The sequence below is a fragment of the Halichoerus grypus genome, chromosome 4, assembly GCF_964656455.1.
Source record: "Halichoerus grypus chromosome 4, mHalGry1.hap1.1, whole genome shotgun sequence".
Lineage (NCBI taxonomy): Eukaryota > Metazoa > Chordata > Mammalia > Carnivora > Phocidae > Halichoerus > Halichoerus grypus.
The window spans coordinates 58,402,663-58,424,615 of NC_135715.1; the positions used below are offsets into that span (position 1 = coordinate 58,402,663).

The window sequence follows — 21,953 nt, forward strand, 5'->3', positions numbered from 1 at the left end:
TCCCAAACCCAAAGATTGGGTTTACATTCCTTACCTCAGAGCCCTTTCCTGTGAAAACGGCATAGACTACGTTGTGCCTTACATAGAACTGATTTTTAACTTAGTCTATTTTATCTGATATTAATATTGTCACACCAACTTTTTCGATTAGTATCTGTGTAAGTTAGGACACTTTAGGTTGAAAGTAACACCTCTTTAGAATCCCAGCCCGCCCCCGGCCTCCAGGGCTTGGAAGCACAGTCAGCCCGGTCCCCTACCTGTGGGTGGGATACTGCTGAGGTAGCTCAGGCTTACTGCTCTGGCTTTGAGTTCTCTTCATTTTTAACACCTGAGCAGGTGTCTTCTTTTGAGCTTGACTATGCATTTAAAACTTTTTTTTTTTTTTTGTAAATCTATATATTTGTGGGAGGTGGGACCTACCCACGTTAGTCTAGACTGCCATAGTGCGAAAAATTGGGAGAGCCAGTTTTTAGAAAGAAGTTGACAATTATCTTTATTTAGTCAGTATTTAAAATATTTTAAGATTTAAGATGACTTCTGCTTTAGTTCTGCCTTTTACCATTTGTGGGGTCTTTCAGAAGGTCACATGATCTCTTTGGGCTTCACTTATCCATGTGTAAAACCACAGGGTTTTCTACCTTTTTCATTATACCATGTAGAAGCTTAATACTAAATAGTTACAGACTGGATGCTGTAAGAAACAAATCAAATCAACTTGGTTCTCGCCCTTTCCTAGGTTAAAGTGTATTTATTTTTCAGTCAGACATATTAATGGATAATTAAATGCTTCACTGTTCAGTTAAGAATGCCTAGATTTAGAAAATTTCTGGTATAAAACCAACATTAAATTTTCAGAAAAGTTTTTGGACTTAATGAGAAATGTGCTTTTGTTCAAACTATGTTCAGGTAAAGAACTAAATAAAAATTTTCATTTTATTAATAAATCAAGTATAATCTATGATATAATCATTAGATATGTTAAAAAACAAAGTTCAACTGAGTAAATTTAAAGATCTGATTGCGTTATTCAACGATTCATGAATCAGGCAGCATCCCTCTGAATCACTGCAAAAAAGGGAGACTTCTACAGGCAGAAGGGGTGGGAAAAGGAAGTGTCTAGCAAAAAGTGGATTGTTTCAGACAAGGTTACCTTCCTCTGTGGGACTGCAGGAGTTTATCAGGTGGGTTGCCTCGCTAGCTGACTAGGAAATTCCAGTCTGACTGGTTAAGATTATATTCCTGGGAGAGGCCAAAACCTCAGTTAGGTTAGGCATTAAGTCTCAGTCTGATGATGTGGGCTTAACATGAGTGACTCCATATGGGGCCCGTTGTCAGTTGCTCAGACCCCTACGCCTGAGAGATGTGATCAAAACTTAAGGCATTAGCCCCACCCCTGGCTGTTGCTCTGAAAATTCTTACAGTTTTGCTGATGCTCTGTGGTGGTATTCACAGGTCATGAGTTTTGGTTTTGTTTTTGGTGTTTTTTTCTTGAATCTTTGTGGTATTCACAGACCGTGACTTCAGGTTCACATTTTTAAAGCCAGTCATTCTCTTCATTCCTTTTTTGATGTTCCAGTCTTAGGGAGATGATTTGTTCGGTGGTTAGTGGCTGCGAACACACATTTCAAGCTGTATTTGAGAGAATACAGCATGCCGGAGAGACCACTGGATTATTACAATCAGGGTAATCCCCAATATCTAGAGTGCGTTTGGAGCTGTGGTCCCAACACCCAAACCAATCAAAATTAAATAAGTTAAAGGAAGACCCCGCTGAAGGAGTCACTTTCTTGAGCCAAGTTGCTCGCTCAGTGGTTTTATAGCTGAGTTTCAACTTTCCCACAAGCGTTAATCCATGTGCAGCAAGTGGTGTTGGTCACGGCACAGACACCTCCTTGTTCAGCCAAAAAATAATCAAGGGCCATCCTGTTACCAAGAACAACTTTGGTTAGGGGGTCTAAGGATTTTGTTGGGCAGCTGTTTTTTTTTAAGCAGCAGATTCTGTAGTATTTTAAAGAGTTAAGGAGAGTTTCCTGATCATAGCCTCATTCATACTCACTCCAGGGGAAGGGAGCTAATTTTCTGAGTCTGTGGCTCAGAACTGGAAAGGTGACAGCCATGGAAGCTAGTACAGTTTCAGAGTCTGTAGACTGTGCATGCAGTTTTTATTCTGGTTACTCTTGCCTCATGTCCCTCTCTTTGTGCAGAGCTTGGATGCAAGTTTCCGTGGGTTTGGGGTTAAGGAGACAGGGTTTGTTCCAGAGAAACTGAGGCATTGGAAATCAGGGAGAAGTTTGGGATAGGCAGACTGCAGAATCACCGCATCAAGGCAAGTCCAACAGTCGTTTGGAAGTTGGATTTCACCCCTTTGTAATGGCCTCAGATACCACTATCTTTCAAGGCCAGAGCAAGGCAAAATGTGGACCAAATCATAAAGACCTTCATGCTGTAAGAATTAGGAAAAAGGATGGTCAGAGAGGGAAGAAGGAATGGAAAGAAATGTTCTTGATCCCACATCTTGGGAGAGAAAGCAGTGTACCTCAATGTTGGCTCCTCTTCCTGGTGAATTTGATTTTGAGGCCTCCAGCTTTGTCAAAAATATTGAAAATTTTTAAAACACTTGGTCATCGCTTCTCGGCCTTTTGGCTAAGATCAAGTGTAAAACACTTGGTCAAATAGGATCATGGGTCACTGTGAAACAATACTTAGTTATCTACTTTAACCATAGTGACAAAGACTTCAAAGGCAAATACAGAAAGTTAAATCGTTGTAAAAAAAAATTAGCTCTTTTAATAGTGAAGAATCCGGTTTTTTAAGTAATCAAAGACCTGATGAAGACAACATGAAACACATAAGATTATTTTGAGAAGACACAAAATCTTTGTTTTATGAGCAGATTACTTAAAAGGTAAAGAAAAACCTTTTACAATCTCTTATCAAGAACAGACCAGTAGTCCAAGAAAACTTTATCCTTTTAACAGAGAGAAAACTAAATTTTAATTTTGTGCCAGCTTACTTTTGATATTAAAATACATTCATTTAAAAAAACCCTTAATTTAATTTATTTTAATCTTAGCCAGCTTGATCACACACAGTATTCCTTTCCAAAGACTCCTTTTCCACAAATCTTCTACAACCCTTTTAGTAACCCTTCAGATTTTGTCCTATGTCTTTCCTCTTTCCCATTCTGAAATAACCAATCTCACTTTAGGACAAAATTACTTTCTTTTTCCTCAACAAAAAAATGCATTCCTAATTCCTAATGCCTTCTTTTTTTTTTTTTTTTTTTTTAAAGATTTTATTTATTTATTTGAGACAGAGAGAATGAGAGAGAGAGCACATGAGAAGGGGGAGGGTCAGAGGGAGAAGCAGGCTCCCTGCCGAGCAGGGAGCCCGATGCGGGACTCGATCCAGGGACTCCAGGATCATGACCTGAGCCGAAGGCAGTCGCTTAACCAACTGAGCCACCCAGGTGCCCCCTAATGCCTTCTTTTACTGAAATACACATCCTACTCTCCTTGCATATGGAGGTTTTTTTTTTTTAGTAGCTTTAATTCAATATATTACAATGTTTAACCCTTAAAAACCTTAATTTCTAGGGCGCCTGGGTGGCTCAGTTGGTTAAGCAACTGCCTTCGGCTCAGGTCATGATCCTGGAGTCCCGGGATCGAGTCCCGCATCGGACTCCCTGCTCAGCGGGGAGTCTGCTTCTCCCTCTGATCCTCCCCCTCTCATGCTCTCTGTCTCCCATTCTCTCTCTCAGATAAATAAATAAAAAATCTTTAAAAAAAAAAAAAAAAAAAAAAAAAAAAAAACCTTAATTTCTAATAAAAATAAAGAAGTAAACATTGTGGGGCGCCTGGGTGGCTCAGTCGTTAAGCGTCTGCCTTTGGCTCAGGTCATGGTCCCAGGGTCCTGGGATCGAGCCCCGCATCGGGCTCCCTGCTCCGCGGGAAGCCTGCTTCTCCCTCTCCCACTCCCTCTGCTTGTGTTCCCTCTCTCGCTGTGTCTCTCTCTCTGTCAAATAAATAAAATCTTTAAAAAAAAAAAAAAAAAGAAGTAAACATTGTGAATTACCTTTTACATTAGCTTTCTGTGACTTGGCAAATTTATAAATACTTCTCATAATTTCTAGAAATATATGCCTTCTCATAGTAAATTTTTCAGGGTAGCACAAAACATGTTTAATAACAAACCCTAAAATTTTTAGTTCCTCTGTAAAAGGAAGCCAAAAAGTAGATAAACCTATGTTCAGTAATTACTGTTTCAGTCTTTTATGTTATTGGAAATAATCTAGATATTCAGTGACTATCCATCATTTAATTTAACTTAGCAAAACTTTAAGGTTTCAGGTTCCCAATAAGATTTGGGGAAATTGTTTAAAAAGTTTGCCTAAAAACTTTTATCTCACGTTTATTTAGTTCACTTATTTTGAACAATTATATTTAGATTGCTTATGAAATTTCATCATTCCAAGTTATTTTTCTACCTGTCAGATTTTGTAACAGAGATAACGAACTTTTTTGACTAGTAAAGCCAGGTAGAATAAAATTGTATGACTGCATTACATTCAGTGTTGATAACTCTAAAGGCATGTCTATTTTAATTAAACCAACAAGCTTAAATTAGCCTTAATACTGAATATTTTTCCAGATTATGTGAACCTGAAACGCATTTGGGTTAGTTTCTATTATATTTTGGAGAATTTTATGAATAATCCATTTAAGTGCTTAATTTTCTTTAAGCCAATTAAATGGAACTTTTTTACAAATTAATTTTGGCAGTACTATCCAGAGGTAGAAAATACCACACATCTACAACACATTTACATAGATGCACATAAACATATAGGAGATGCAAACGGAGACCTTAGAGCTTTCATTTGAAGATTTTAGCCATGAAAAGAAATCAATTAATAAAAATAAAAATAAAATTTTAGCCATGAGACAGGTATGATAATGCAAAACTCACTGGTTTATAAAAGAACAGTTGGAATAAGTTAAATTTACCTGTTCAGATGGTTAAGGCTTTTTCTATAATATTTGTGGAGAAGACATTTAAGATTTGTATTTGTCCTTGACAAGCATTTTATGAAAGCTGTGAACTAAATTTTGGGCAAGGGAGCTTCTGTAGCAGTTTGTATTCATAAAAAGCACCCCCCACCCCAACCCTGCCACACACAGTTTTTTTTCTTCAGTCTTAGGAATTGGGGATGGTTTAGATTAGAGTTCCAGGGGAAGACCTGGTAAAACATGTACATCTCAAAGGCACAGGGAAAGAACATTAAGTTCCTGCAAAACTACTTATAAGCCTTTTGAGATAAATATGGGAGGTTTGGGGATTGGTAAAAAGAATAGGTGGACTTTGAATTGTTTCTAGAGCTGCATTTCTGGTTTTGCAAAGATATGTAAGAGAAGAACAGTTGCTTTTAATTTCTCAAGGAATTGGATTGTAACTTAAATGACATCATAGGTTGGTCCCCCCCATCTAACCACATTATCTTCAATTTGCTTTTTGGTATCAAGGAAAATATTTCCAACTAAGATGGAAATCAAAAGACTTCTGTGTTCTGGATTTAGAGCTACTTATCGTTATAATGTTTTAGTAAATCCTTCCACAAAAGTGTGAGAAGGTTTTTTTCTTTCCATCTAGGTTCATAGTTTTTATTTTAGCTTAGGGGTGAATGCCTAAGAAAAACTCCCATCAGGCTTTAATATCAGCTTTTAATCTGGCCAACTTCTGACCACAGGACCAGCTACTTAAAAAAAAATCCTTTTAAATATCGTGTCAATTTCAGCTGAGACAAACAGTAAATATTCCTGGCAGTATTAAATAACTCCTTGGACTTAAAGGCATCCCCAAAGAGGGTTCAAAAGATTTTTTCTCTCTCTCTGTCTCTACCAGTTACTGTAGACAGAGATCCAGAGAGCTGACTCTGATAAGAGTTCTCTCCCTTAGCCAGCTTCAACCAGTTTTTCCTAGGATCCCATCTGCAGACTCCTAGTGAGGTGTAAAATAGGGTATAGCTTTGGTATCTACCAAAAGTTGGCAAGGATTTCCATTCATTTTAATTTTAGTTTCCCTTGGCCGTTTAAGGGACTAAGGTAGCAATTTACCTGACACTCCCTCGGAGCCCTGTCAGCCCCCCTTCAAGGCTAGATATGGGGTGTCTATAAGGCCCCTAACTGGGTGGACTTTTGTTTGTGGTCTTGTAGTCTCCTCAGAGTGGAAAGAAGATTCAGACAGAGGATTACTAGAATGAATACTTAATTAAAGGAGGATAGAGGGTAATGGTAGGAGTTACCTCAGTTTTATAGTCCTGTTTTATGTGCCTCTTGTGTCTTTAATTTTTCATGAGTGATTTGCAACAAATCTTTCAATGAAGGTATTTTGAAATTTTGAAGCCTTTTGGAGGCTTCTACATGCCAGTTAAAACAGGTATATGCCATTCTGTTTGTTTGATTTGGGAACCCTTGCTTTTTTTTTTTTTTTTTTTTTAAGATTTTATTTATTTATCTGACAGAGTGAGAGAGCACAAGCAGGGGGAGTGGCAGGCAGAGGGGAGAGGGAGAAGCAGGCTCCCCGCTCCCTGGGACTCCAGGATCATGACCTGAGCTGAAGGCTTAACCAACTGAGCCACCCAGGCACCCTGGGGACCCTTGCTTTTTGAATGATCTTATCTAACTGGACCATTCCTCCTAATGTCCATCGCATTCTAGGCTGTTATTTACTTGAGGGCTTATAGCAGTTTGGTAGGGCCCTAGCCAGAAAGGGAGTTTAACCCATATTTTCTATCCAGCCGTAGCTAGTGGGAAAGGAGGTGCAACCCACATTTCTGTCTGGCCATATTTTGGGGCCCCCAGCCTGATGATTGTTACCAAGGCAACTTCTTAGGACACAAAAAGGCTTAGTAAGATTTTGTCATTTTATAGATATTTATAGCTCCCAGGATTATAATTTTTAGACTTACATAAGTATGCCAGAAGGTGGTATGTTTTGGAATTTAAAGATATCTCTCTCTCTCTCTTTTTTTTAAAGATTTTATTTATTTATGAGAGAGAGAGCAGAGGGAGAGGGACAAGCAGACTACACACTCAGCGTGGACCCCGATGCAGGGCTTGATCTCACGACCCTGAGATCATGACCTGAGCTGAAACCAAGAGTTGGATGCTTAACCAACTGAGTCACGCCCCTCTTTTTTTTTTTTTTTTTTTTTTTTAAGCCAAGTGGGTTTCTCAGAGCCAAACTAATACCCAAGAGGGACATGCTGCTGGGTTGGGGTTGGGAGTTGTGTGGTGTTTTACCCTGTACCTAGTTGCATCAAAATTTTCTTGAGGTTGGTGGGTGTCCTAGTGTCAGTCTAACCCATTCTATGACCAACTTATCCTAACACAGGAGTTAGGTGGCGATCGCTGTAATAGCTTTTAAGTGCTCAACCTGTGTCCACCAATTTTGTGGCTTTTGGTCTCCCACAATTCCAATTAGCAATAGCCTTTACCTACACAAAATAGAGACATGTTCACCTTAACACACCAGCAGTAATCAAGAGATGGTACCTTAGCCTGGCCAAGAGAAAGCCCTGTGCACACCACTACCAATTCTCAACATGGAATCTGGGACTGGGGAGAGGACTGAACCAGCAGACCTCAAGAAATGGGGACCATAGCCTGAGATTCCGCAATGTGGAATCTGGGGGCTAAATCAAGGAATGGGAGTTCCAATCAAATGGGGAATTTTGGACTGGAAAGCCAATCAGATGAGGAGCTCAGTGCAAAGACAGCAGAGCTCAGAACCAAAAGGAACTTACCTGTGGCCCTTAGATATGGCAAGAAGGACAGAGAGCTCAAAGGGTTCACAGGTACCATGCTTGTGTTTCTTGTTGTCCCCGAAGCCATCAGTTTTCCTTTGGATCCAAATGCTGCCACCAAATCAGTTAAAAAACAAAACTAAACAAAATTCAGCTGAGTAAACTTAAAGATCTAATTGCTTTATTCAATGATTCATGAGTCATATAGCTTCCCATCTAGTAAATAGAGAGGGGCTCTGAAGAGCTGCAAAAAGGGGAGGCTTCTATAGGCAGAAGGGGCAGGAAAAGGAAGTTGCTAGCAAAAAGTGGATTGTTTCAGGCAAGGTCACTTTCTTTTTGGGGACTACAGGAGTTTATCAGGTGGATTTCCTCACTAGCTCAGCAGGAAATTACAGTCTGACTGGTTAAGGTTATATTCCTGGGAGAGGCCAAAACTGCAATTAGGTATTAAGTCTCAGTCTGATAATGTAGACTTAGCACAAGTGACTCCATTTGGGGCCTGTTTCTTTTTTAACAGATGTTATAACTAATACATTATTATTTTGTATTTTAATGTAGGTGAAGAGAACTGGTCTTGTGGTGGTGAAAAACACGAAAATTGTTGGTCTCCACTGTTCTAGTGAAGATTTACATGCTGGAAAAATTGCTCTTATAAAACATGGGTCAAGGCTGAAAAACTGTGATCTCTATTTTTCCAGAAAACCATGTTCTGCTTGTTTGAAAATGATTGTAAATGGTAAGTGTAGATAAGGTTTGGTTGGGGATTAATAGTATTTATCTGAGAATAACCAAGATAAATTGCCTAAACACCACTGCGATCATTTAGAAATATAAATACATATCAGAATATAGTTTGATACACTGTAAGAAGAGTCAAAAAACATGGATTCTGGTCTCAGCCCTGTCACTAACTAATTAGATGACCCTTCGTGTATTAATAGACTAATGCTAGCTGCTATAACAAACATTAAAATTTCAGTGGCTTAATATACTAGACCTTTATCACCCATGTAATAGTCCAACATAGGTGTTGCTGAACAGCAGGTGGTTTTTCTCCATGTGGCTGTTTCATGGGTGTAGGCATCTTCTGTCATGTTGCTACTGTCCTCTTCTAGAGCCTTGAGTCCTCTGCATCCAGAGGCAGACTGAGACAGAGAATAGAGAAGGCACACTTCCTAAAAATGCTGGCCTGGAAGTCACATGCATCATTTCTGTTCACATCCACTGTGGGCTTGTAGCTCCTGGCTGAACGGCTGTCTCCCAGGGCCTGCTCTGTACTTGGGAGGAAGAAGCACAGATTATTAATGTTTAACTATCCATCTCTGCTACACCAGGCTACTCACCAAAGCTCTTTATGGTTATGATTCTATTTTGTACCCAGGTAATACCCTTTTTTTTTCCATTCTCCCATTTTAAAAATATTGCATCTTTTATATAGGCACTGTGGTATTGTGACTTAGAATATGAGTTGTATATTTGGTCTTCATCCCATTCCTGGTACAAAGCAACTAAAACCCTTGGAATTTCCTGAGTGATGAGAGTGATAGAGGTGTCTTTTGTTATTCTTAACAAGCCCCCTTCAGTCACACCTGAGTGTGTTAGTGAAGTGACTTCTGGGAAACCCCGTAGATGGAGGCCTGCTTGCCAGCAGAACCACCCAGGTGATTAGAGGGTTGGAGTTTTCAGTCTCACTCCTGAGACATCTGGGGAAGAGAGAGAGACTGGGGTTTGAGTTCAGTTACCAGTGGCCAATAATTTAATCGATCATGCCTATGTAATGAGACCTCCTTAAAAACCCAAGATGGGGTTTGGAGAGCTTCTGGGGAAAAAAAGGGCTTATATGGTTGTTGTTGTTGTTTTAAGATTTTATTTATTTGACAGAGAGAGAGAGAGCACAAGCAGGGGGAACAGCAGGCAAAGGGAGAGGGAGAAGCAGGCTTCCCACTGAGCAAGGAGCCTGATGTGGGGCTCAATCCCAGAACCCTGGGACTATGACCTGAGTCGAAGGCAGACGCTTAACCGACTGAGCCACCCAAGCATCCCAGAAAAGGCTTATGCAGTTTTAATCTCTTCCCTCAATTTGCTACTTGGGTTACTTGTGTTACAACTTAATGTAACACATCATCTAGTACCAAAATGAGTGATAAAGGCTCTTAAGTGATATATGAATTCAGAGGCGAACTAGTGTCTATGCAGGTTGGCATGTAATGAAAGGCTGGGGCTTAAGCTGGATCTTGACGGGTCAGATGGAGAGGAGGAAGAACACATTCCTAGGTCATGGGGACAGCACATGTGTGGTCATCTGTTTGTGAGAAGCAAGGTTCTGAGGGTCAGTGTTCAAAATGGAGAATTACTCTTGGAAAGAATAGTGGCAGATGGATGATAATGATCGTTGGGACTGAAGTGGAGAACTTTGAAAAACTGTATGGCCTTCGAGCTTTATTTTATAGACCAGAGTTCCTAAACTTATTTTGAGGAAGGGCGATTTTTATTTACATGAAAGTTTGTTTGTTTGTTTGTTTTTATTCATTTGAGACACAGAGATACAGAGAGAGAGCATGAGCAGGGAGAGAGGCAGAGGGAGAGGGAGAAGCAGGCTCCTCGCTGAGCCAGGAGCCGATCCTGAGCCGAAGGCAGACCCTTAACCATCTGAGCCACCCAGGTGCCCCCTATTTACATGAAAGTTTTAAGAGCAGTGATCAGATCCATAGTAAAGACAGTGCCCTTGAGCTACAAGTGAAGCACTTCCATGAGAAATGGTCATGTGGCTAGAGCCTCCTGCCTGCAACAGGTATTTCAAGCAGGTAGAGCCCAGATACTGCTGGATTCTATAGTCTTTCCCCTGTCATTATGAATAGAGAAGATAGGTATGAGAGTGGTGGGGACATTTTTTTCTTTCTTTTTTTTTTTTTACCAATTAATTGTGCGGATTGGATATTCATTTATCACTTGTGTTAATTGACCTATAAATCCCATTATAGATAATATGGAGCCACTGAAGCTTTTTGAGCAGATTGTAACATGATTAAATTTATTATTATTACTTTTTAAGTTTTTGTTATTGAATTGGAACATGGAAAGATAAGAGGTTAGAGCTTGATGAGCAGACTCTTGCATTAGGCAGGGTGTAAAATAGGGTTGAGATGGTGGCATTGATAATAGAAAAAGAATGTGAAAGGACCAAAACACTGTTGATTGATCTCTTCTAGAGCAAGGGAGACGAATGAATAAAACATAGTTGTGTTTCTGCTGAGCTGACTATGAGGCTATGCTATAGCCTCAGACCTATTAGAGAATCAGAATTAGAAAGAATTAGAAAAATAGGGGAGTACAAGTAACTCAGCACTGCTTGATGTCTTTAAGACATTTGAACTTCGCAAAGCAAATGATGAAGTGTGGAAAATCAGGAAGGACCTACAATAGAAATGCTTTTATGTTAATATTAGGCCCATGTATAAATACAACTGCTGTTATATTAGGCTTATAAATTTGATCTTGTTAAGGGTCATGGTTTAACCTCATGCAACAATTACTATTAGGTCAGTTACAAGGGAAGCATTTCTAAAGCACAGTGGTTCTCAAAAAGTGTGGTCTGTGGATTCCTGATGGTCCACAAGGTCATACTATTTTCATAATAACACTACATTTATACTAATAGTACCAAACAATGGTGAGTAAAAACTACCTGTATTGTGAATCAAGACAGTAGTAGTCCTTGTACTCTTTATGGCCATAAACTTGGAGTTAAAAAGAGGGTTTCATGTAAGAATGCCCTTGATGAAACAGTAAAAATTAATTTTAATAAATCCCAACCCTTGAGTACACATCTTTTTAATATTCTGTGTGAAAAAATAGTAGGAGGTGGACCTAAAGCACTTTTGCTACAAATCTAAGTATGAAGGTTGCCTTAAGGAAGACCATTTACGTGTGCAGTTGTTTGAGTTATTGTAACCAAACTAACATGGGTTCATGTTGGCTCCTTGGTGAGTTACAGATAGGAGCTGCACCAGGTGGAGTTGTCGCTCCAAAAGGAAGGAAACTTTATTTGCAGCAAATAAGGAGATCATGGGGAATAACTTCCAAATCCATGACTCCCTGAGCTGGGTGAATGGGTTCCTTTGATTTAGGGTTAGGATGAATATTCAGAAAGGGGGGTTTTGTCATCATATACAAAGGCGGGCATAAGGTTGTGCATTGGTTTTAAGGAAACAAGCCTTACGTTATACGTTATGTTAATGAGGGTTGTACTCCTCCTCGGGCAGAGATTTTAACATAATGAGGCAGAGGTAACCGTCAGACGAGGTGAAGGGCCTACGGGCATGCACCTAGAGCTGATATAAACAGGATGGGTTCTTGGGCTCCTTATCTCTGCTAAGGAATGCAGGGCCTTGTTTACTTTTGACACAGCACAAGGAGTTTTTACCAACTGATTTTTTGTGACTGATATGATTAGGCTATTTTCAGGCCTGGTAGAGACTGTTGCGCAATAAACCAATGGACTTAAAACATAATTATACAAAAAGTTTGTTGATATATTTCAGATTCCACATTGTAACTAACTTTTAAGAAATTATCCCTTGTCAAATTTTTACGTAGTGTCAAAGAAGAATATTCAGTTATCTGAAATGTCTGTTAAAATACTCCTTTTTTAACCATACATGGGTGTGAGGCCTGATACTTTTCATATACTTCAGTAAAAACAACATATCACAACAGACTGAAAGCAGGAGCAGAATTGAGAATCCAGCTGTCTTCTATTAAGCCAGATAATAAAGAGATTTGTAAACATTTAAAACAATGCCATTCTTTTGAACTAGTTTTCATTGCTGTTTTGGAAAATACAGTTATTTTTTATTAAACCATGTTATTTGTATTAATGTATAGTAGATTCTCTATTGTTATTTTTAATTAATAAATATTTTTTGAAATTTGTTTTAAGTTTCTAATACAGTAAATATCAGTAGGTATAATCTACATAAACAGAGATCTTTGGGGTTCTTACGAATTTTTAAGAGTGTAACAGAGTCTGAAACCAAAAAATTTGAAAATGCCTGCTGTAGCCTTTGCCACTGCTACAGGAACATTTGTTCAAAGACTAGTCATCCCCTCTTCTCCTTAAATCAGGATTGCTAGAAGCAAGCCAGATGCTTAGATGAAAGATGGACTATCACCACTGAGTAGGAAATGGATTGTGAGAACTCCAACAGAGGGAAGGTGAAATGCAGCCAGAAGAAACATTCTGATACCAGCTTTAAGGTCTTCAAAACTGATTTATACCCCAAGCTACAGTAAGAGTCAGGAGGAGCAGGGAGTAGATAGAAATGTGGGTTTATTCAACTAAGACTTTTTAATTCATCTGTTACTTTGAATGCAGGACACCCTATGGGCCATCTGTCTTTTCCCTTCTGGACACAATCATAAAAATGTCTCCTAGCTGAAACTGCAGGAGATACTAGCAAATGGGTCTCTTTGTAAAATACTAATTAATTGATGAACATTTGGGTGCTTAAGCCTGTAAAAGGCATCTCATTGTTCCCTCTCGAATACAAAATATTTTTTTCATCTGTTTGTTATCTAGTTTTGTTTTCTCTTTTGCAAATTGTCTGATCATATTGTTTTGTCTGTCTTGAGGCCGTATTGTTCTTGTCAATTCATATGTGTTGTTAATAAATTAAAATCTTTTCTGTATATTAAAGATTACTAACCTGTCACATTAATTGAAAATTCTAGTTTATCATTTTGTCTTTAATTTTGTGGGCTTAAAAAATTGATATTGCTCTCCACCCCCACACACACACACATAAACTGCTGCCCTCACATTATTTTGGCCATTTAGGTTTTTTTCCTATGTTTACTGTTTATTTATTTATTTATTTGCAAGAGAGGGACGAGCAAGGGGGAGGAGCAGAGGGAGAAGGAGACTCCCTGCTGAGCAGGGAGCCCAACACGAGGGCTTGATCCCCGGACCCCAGGATTATGACCTGAGCCAAAGGTAGACACTTAACTGACTGAGCCACCCAGACACCCCTATGTTTTTACTGTTTTAGACAGTGCTGCACTAGATATATGCATGCATGATTTTTTTGTTTGTTTCTATTTAGGATTTTTTTTTTTTAGAATAGCTTCCCAGAGGAAGAATTCAGAGCATAGGTTCATTTTTAATGTATGGGTGAATTGTTTATTTCAGATACAAAACTCTCAGCAATATCAGTTGACGGCTATGATATTTCTAAAAGCAGCCATTTGATTACTTGTAAGATTCCGGCACTGGGAATTCCAGTCGTGGCACTGGGCTTTGGGACCACACTGAGCAATGCCCGTGATTTGATTCCACAAATACCTTCCATGAGCTTTGTTAGGGGTCAGCCATCTTTTCCCATAAAGGGCTAGATAGCAAATCTTTTAGGCTTTGCAGGCCATATAGTGTCTGTATAGGTACTCAACTCTGCTACTCCATTGTAAGGCAAAAGCAACCAGAGACTATGTCAATGAATGGGTGAGTCTGTGTTCCAGTAAAACTTTATTTATAGACACTGAAATTTGAATTTCATAAAATTTTCATGTGTCACAAAATACTATTCTTTTGATTTTTCCAACTATTTAAAACTATAAAATCCATTCTTAACCTGCAAGCTGGGAAGAAAAAAAAAAACAGGTGATGGGACAGATTTGGCCTGTGGGCCATAGTTTGCCAACCCTTGGGCTGTATTATAGTTGACTTCATAATAGACATTTATCAGATTGGGACCTCTGGATCTACCACAATGATATGGTGGACTTATCAAGAAAACCCTTAATTTCAACATGTGTCTGATAACTGCCTTTCATATTTTATATTTCAGCTGGAGTTAACCGAATTTCATACTGGCCTGCTGATCCAGAAATAAGTTTGCTTACTGAGGCTTCTAGTTCTGAAGATGCCAAGTTAGATGCCAAAGCAGTGGAAAGATTGAAGTCAAACAGTCGGGCCCATGTGTGTGTCTTACTTCAGCCTTTGGTGTGTTATATGGTGCAGTTTGTAGAGGAGACCTCTTACAAATGTGACTTTATTCAAAAAATTGCAAAAACATTGCCGGATGCTAACGTTGACTTTTATTCTGAATGTAAACAAGAAAGAATAAAGGAATATGAAATGTTATTTTTGGTTTCAAATGAAGAAATGCATAAGCAAATACTGATGACTATAGGCTTGGAGAACCTATGTGAAAATCCATACTTTAGCAATCTAAGGCAAAACATGAAAGACCTTATCCTACTCTTGGCCACAGTAGCTTCCAGTGTGCCCAACTTTAAGCACTACGGATTTTATTGTGGTAATACCGAACAGATTAATGAAATTCACAATCAAAGTTTGCCACAAGAAATTGCAAGGCACTGCATGGTTCAGGCCAGGTTATTGGCATATCGAACTGGTGAGTTATATGCTTAGTGCATAAATTGGGGCTGACTGGGTTGTATTTGTCTCAGAAGTAAAATGGTATTCATCTCATCTATCGTAGAGTTCATTTACTCTTAGATAGTAGAGTTTTGCTGGTCATTATATGTGTAGAAGTTAGTGAGATCCTTGAGTAGACACCTCTTAGAGCAGTATTTGGGTTCCTGTGGCCTTATATTCAGTGCTACATTTATAAATCAGGGCCTGATTATCTAGACCCTTCTGCTTCCTGCTTTTGTCATCTCGTTGATCACTGAGCCCTCCACTAGAGATGGGACAAAAAGAGAAAGGAGAGAGAAGCAAAATCATTAATTTTTAGTTAACTCTTCAATATTTTCTTTGTATTCAGTATTTCATAAAAACTTTAAAAATCTTTACAATAAAAATGTGAATTCAAAATAACAGCATTAAAGTAAAGGAATATTGACAAATTCTTCCAATTGCTGGTATGTCTTTAATCAGCAAGTTGAGAAATCAGACGTTTTTACTTTATTAAGTTGAGCATGAGGGTATATGTGAAAAAGGAAAATGTTACTTGGGAATTTTCTTTTTTGTGTTGAAAGATGACATCTGTATTTCCAATTATAGAACAATGTTTTCACATCTTACCAGAGGTAAGATTTTTCAAAGTAGAATCTTGATCACTTTTTTAAATGCAGCTTTGAAGTATGGGGGGAAAATATAGGCAGGAGGAGCAGTAGAGTAAAATTTGGTGAATGGAGGATTTTTTTTTTAGCTTTTCCCAAGAAAGAAGGAGAAGAAAGAAAATCTTAAGAAGAGGTCCATACAAATGCCACTAGTCTGCATTCTAAACAAAGACCACAATCAAAGTACTTTCAGTAGAATGGAGATTCTCAACTGACAGCATATCAGAATCACCATTAAAACTTTTCTTAAAAGTACAAAGGCTTAAATTCCAACCCAGACCTACTGAACTGAGTCCGTAAGGATGTGGCCTAGCTAATGAATTTTTAAAGTTCTGCAAGGGATTCTGATGTTCAGCAGGGTTAATAATCACTCAATTCTTATTAAAGAATTTGGTTCTACTACAGGTGCAAACTATATGACTCCAAACAACTCGTGTAAGAGTCTGATTTAGTGTCATTATGTTGTATCGTGGGCTATGCATTAGTGTCTTGGCCAAAACCAGCTTTATAAAGAATTTTTCTCTAAACCATTCCGGAAGGACAGAAACATAAATGGGTATAGCTGTTACGGCTATAATTCACTAATTCCCCTTTGCTAATAAGAATTCAGCTGATTCCAGAGTGAGATAGGAATGTGCTGTTCTTTTACTTGATCTCAGGACCTCCTGCTTCTCATAGGAGGATCATACCATGTATGATTCCAGTGTTTAAAGATGTGGTAATGTATAGATACAAATATGCATCTATGTTCTTTATAATATACTCTAATTATAAAGTTATCCACTATTTCTGTGCAGAGTTTTGTACATAAAGGTGTGCTTCTGCACTTGATGGATAACTTAAAAGATTTTTCAAGGTTAATTTTTTTATTGTGTATGACTTTTTGCCTGGAACCCAAATCTTGAATGGGATGTAACTCTCTGGCATGCGCTCCGCTCCACTGTCCACTCTTCCAGGGAAGAGAACCATGTGTTCATCATCGTTTTTTCCTTAGCACTAAGCACAGTGTGTTGAATGGATAAAGGAAATCTTTTTACATCCAAAGGTAGATGGTCCACAATCCCTTATCCAAAATTCTTGGAGCCAGATGAAAAGGAGTCCAGAATTTGTCAGATTTTAGAAAGGTAATATGGTTACATATATTGTATATTACACAGCACTCCAGGGGGGGCCTGAGGCAGTACATTGTCATCAAGCACGTACATATGGAGTAAAATGTATGAGTATTTGCACTAAATATTTGGTCAGGTGTGGCCACAAAATAAGTACATCAGGCTGTCCCAAAAAACACTTGATATAAGGGATTGGTAAGGAATTCTGGACCTGTATTCTTCATTGATGATAAATTATAACAATGACAATTTATTGAGCACCTAGAATGTGTCAGGCACAGAGCCAGGCAATTTATATATGTATCTCATTTAACACTGAGGATAATCCGGCAAGGTAGATATCCTCATGATTGAGTGTGCTCCTAATAACTCAGACTTTTAATTTCACGCTGTTCAGTTTCTTTGAAGACTTTATTTCACTCTAGAGGTAAAGACATCATTTCATTAATCCATTTTATTTAAAAATATACATATGAGTAAAATGAATTCCAAAACCTCTAACAACAGAATTCTAAAAGTAACTAAGAAGTAGGTGCTTATTAATTGCTTTTTGAATGACGAGTAAATAGGATCCACAGAGATGTCATTAAAGGACATTTTGAAGTAGCAAAAAAGTGACAATGTTCATTTAGACTGTAGAGGGGAAGAAAGAGGAGGGCACTGCATCTTATCTATCTGGTTCAAGTGTGATTTTTTATCTTTTTTGGGGTCCTCTTTTCCCTTAGACTATGTGTTTTCCAAAGCCGAGGATTATGCCTTCCTCCTAAACCACGACATTGATGATGAATGTAGGTTGGAGTAGCCACAAAAGTTAACTGTTTCAAATCATAACTTGGTGATTCTCAACTTGTAGTGTGCCTATGAATCAGAGGGGATGCTCATGAAAAATGCGGGTTCCTGGGCCCTGCCTGACTCCTTTGGAGAGATTGCTTCAGGAGATTTCCATGGGAGCCCGGAGGCCTCCCTTTTAGCAAGCATCCAGTGATTCTGATGAAGTGGGCTGTGGCCCACACTCGGACAAATGACCACAGAATCAGGAGCTAAATAACCACACCTGTGTTCCAGAACCATGGGGTAAAGAGTTCTCTGACTTTCAGTGATCAGAGTCTCAGGAGTTTGGCTTAGTGATTATAAGTTGACCTTTCCTTCAAAGGTATACAGAGAAAACCTTGTGAATGAGCAGATCATGGGGAGCAATTTCTGTAAAAATTACAGAGATGAAAAGATTCTTGAGAAATTACCTCATCTGTCATCCAGCCTTGGAGCTGTGTGAAATCTACTCCATCTAACATGGATGAAATTTTATTCTGATTTTAAAAGACAGAGTAAAGAATATTCTGTTGGTGTAACTAAACTTAGCTAGGCAGTAGAGCTACATACTGATGGAAAATTACATTTTCCCCCTCCTGACAACGTTTTAGTCTGTCCCCAGACTGAAACAGGAAAAGTGGCTCCTGAGACTAAAAAAACATAACATGAAAACCACTTGTGTCGATGGTAGGAAAAATAGGCCCTTAACATGAAGAATTTCTATTTCAGTCTCTCATTTTTTTGTTTCAGGTTTATACATGTATTAAGGATAATTTTACTTAAAGGTTTTGGTTTTTCAGGCAAATATAATCTTATGTTTATAACTTCTGCCACTTGCCTTAGAAATGAGCGTAAAGCCATAATTGTATTCTTTTCCCCTCATGTTGTGTTCTGAAGGTATTGGAAGGAACAAAATTTTGTTTACACCAAAATCTCTTTCATGAATCTCCACTCTAGAAGAAGGCTTCCCATACCCTCCATTCCTCATTTCCTTCCTAGCGCAGCACAGCACACAGGTGCTTCTGTGTTTGCTTCTTCCTGTCTCCCTCCCACATCGGACTATACATTTCATGAATACAGGGACTTCCCTCACGCTGTCTACTTGCACATTCAGTAGAGGGAAATCTTTGTTACGAAATTCTTAACATCAAAGGGAGGGGTAGGTTTTGTCTGGAGGGCTAAATTTTAGTCACTTGATTTCTTTGCCTGTTTTCTCATCTAGAAAAGGAAATAGCTGCTTTACCTTTAGGGTAAAAATGAGATGACGGGGTAAAAAATGCTTCAAATAAATTACACAGATGCTTTGTGATATAATTTTGAAAACTCGAGCTTACTTGAACTGAAGATGGGGGATTTCATTATGTTATCATAACTTCTAAAACTTATTTATAAGGCAAACTCGTTTTTAATGCCTAGGTAGGGTAAAGTTATCCTTGGGGGGGGGGATTAACTTTTAGGAAATTGTAGGGTGAAACTACAGTTTCATTTAATCCTTACCAATATGAAAATGCCCTAGAGTAAGTTCACAGATGATTGGTAGTGTCTCTGTGTAAGTGTACCTACTTAATTAACTACATCAGTCCCTTACTAAGATTTTGATAAATACTGTTTTCATAGTTTTCATCATTAGTGTATAATTATCTTAGAAATTTGAAACTTACCCTTGTATTAGTAGAAAGAAAAAGTCAATCCTTGATATGCAGAATTTCTATTTTGTTTTTTTAAAGCTTTCTGTTTCATAATGGTTTTAAGAAATACAGCTTTATTTGTTGCAGAGGTTTTGGTTCTGCAGGGAAATTATAATCTCATGTTTATAACTTCTGCCACTTGATTCAGAAATGAGCATCATTCACTAAGTTGTCATGCTTTTCCCCTTCAGGTAAACTCTGAAGGTCAGGGAAAGGACTTTCATATATATATATATATATATATATATATGTATATATATATGAAAGCCCATAAAAACTTGTTTTTTGTATTATAAGTTTGAACTTTTTTCTTAGCAAGAACATTTCCACGAAATGTATTTTCTATGATTATACTGTTAAAAAAATGGTAGAAGACAGATTTGAGTGTTGTGAATTATTGTTACATTAAATCCATTAGTTTGGAAATTTCTTTTTAAATCAATTTCATCATCTGTTAGAAATAATCTTTTAGAAGCTGACTTAGTGGAGAATCTATAAAATTACACTCTGTTCTAGTTACAGCTTTGAAGTGATCTGACTGTGGGTACTGCCATTTTAATGAGCTCTGCATATAGATCATGTGTGACTGGGTTGATAGTGACACTGCCTAGTTATTTAGCACCTAGTTGCATATTCCATGCTTAAAATATTTATTTTAGTGGTAAATTTTTACTAAATAATTTATTTAGTAATAAAAATGTATTTATTTCTTTATTTCTTTTTTTTAAGATTTTTTTTTTATTTTTTCATGAGAGACAGAGAGAGAGAGAGAGGCAGAGGGAGAAGCAGGCTCCCAAGGAGCAGGGAGCCCAATGCAGGACTCGATCCCGGGACTCTGGGACCATGACCTGAGCCGAAGGCAGACGCTTAACCATCTGAGCCACCCAGGCGCCCAAAAATTCTATAAATTAGTTAAGATGTCAAGGATTGTTGCCACATTATGAATTATGTTTCAATAATATGTATTATTTTTGGAAACGTATTTCTGAAACTAACAAATTTTTGATCTTCACTGAGTTAAATGACATTTATCTTTCAGAGGATCATAAAACTGGAGTTGGAGCAGTCATTTGGGCAGAAGGAAAATCTGTAAGTATGAAAAGAATTCCTTTTTTTTGTAAAGTTTTCATTTGCTTAAGAAATCTCTACACCCAACGTGGGGCTCGAACTCATGACCCAAAGATTGAGAGTTGTGTGCTCTTCTGACTGAGGCAGGCAGGCACCCCTGAAAACAATTCTCTAAACGTTTAATCTTGATTTTGTTTAAACATTGTTTGATCTTAAGTGCATTACATTTTTTTGACCCATTGGGGCTAATATTTTGTATTGGTGCATTTACTAAATTTTATAAACATTTGATCATTCCCTCAACAATTGTCTAGATAGATTCATTCATTTAGCAAACATTTATATTAAACATCTTCCACAGCGTAGGCACTGTGCCACAGTGGACAGTGGGGAGTTAAGGTCCACATTTTCTGCCCTTGCTGGCCTTAGTCTATTAATGGAGACAGTGGAACAAAAAAGAGACTAGCATATAACGATAATTGTAACATGACACTGGGAGAGCATGGAGGAAGAATCTCTATGCTGCTTGGAGAAATGAATAAAATATTCTTGGAGAAGGTAAGGTGCTATTTATTAGTCTTGAAGAATGCATAGGAAGGCATCAGGCAGAGTAAATTAGTATGACTGGGATGATAATATTCAGAGGTAGGGGGTATGAGAGAGAATGTGGGAAAATTCAAGTGATTTAGTGTATAGTATGTACTCTATGTACTATACTATACTCTATAGTAGAGTAGCAAAAAATTAGACTGGGCCATGAAGAAATTTGTATACCATGTAAAGAGTTTGAACTTTATCTTTTCAACAGTGGGATACTCTAGTGCTAACCAGTAGAAGTAAAATGCAAGTCACATACATAATTGTAAATTTTCTAGGAGCCACACTGAAAAAATAAAAAGAAACAGGTGAATTAATTTTAAGAATATATTTTATTTAATCAAATGCCCAGAAATATTATTTCAACATGTAATCAATATGAAAACTATTAATAAAATATTCTGCATTTTGGGGGAGTATTAACTCTCCATAATCCTGTGTGTAGTTTACACTTACAGCACCTCTCAATTCAGAATAACCACATGTGGCTAGTGGCTACTGTATTGGACAGTGCAATCCAAGAATATTTTAAGTGGGAAAATGATTTGATCAGATTTACATTATAAGGGGAATGAAGTGGGGCTACACAGCAAATAGGGAGATAATAAAAAGGAGGTGATGAGGATTGGAGTTGCGGGGGTGGGTTGGAAGGGCATGGAATCAAGAGACACTTAGTAACTGTAAGGCTGACTCAAAGATGAGTAGGGAGCCTAGGTTTTGCCTCACTAGACTTTATAGCAAGTAATTTGACTATTTTCCTGGATGTATCATAGCCCCTCAAGTTCAACCTGG

General features: G+C 38.0%; 1 protein-coding gene across 3 annotated transcripts in view; it reads left to right on the forward strand.

Moving 5' to 3' along the window:
* CDADC1 (cytidine and dCMP deaminase domain containing 1) overlaps window positions 1-21,953 on the forward strand; it is a 48,639-nt gene that overhangs the window by 10,753 nt on the left and 15,933 nt on the right. For all 3 annotated transcript variants that reach the window (XR_013446968.1, XM_036104573.2, XM_078070388.1), the window contains exons 4-6: window positions 8,363-8,540; window positions 14,647-15,216; window positions 20,536-20,585. Coding sequence is in view for 2 of the 3 variants with exons in the window: in XM_036104573.2 (XP_035960466.1) it covers window positions 8,363-8,540; window positions 14,647-15,216; window positions 20,536-20,585 (798 nt within the window). In the remaining variant the exon portion in view is untranslated. The remainder of the gene's footprint in view (window positions 1-8,362; window positions 8,541-14,646; window positions 15,217-20,535; window positions 20,586-21,953) is intronic.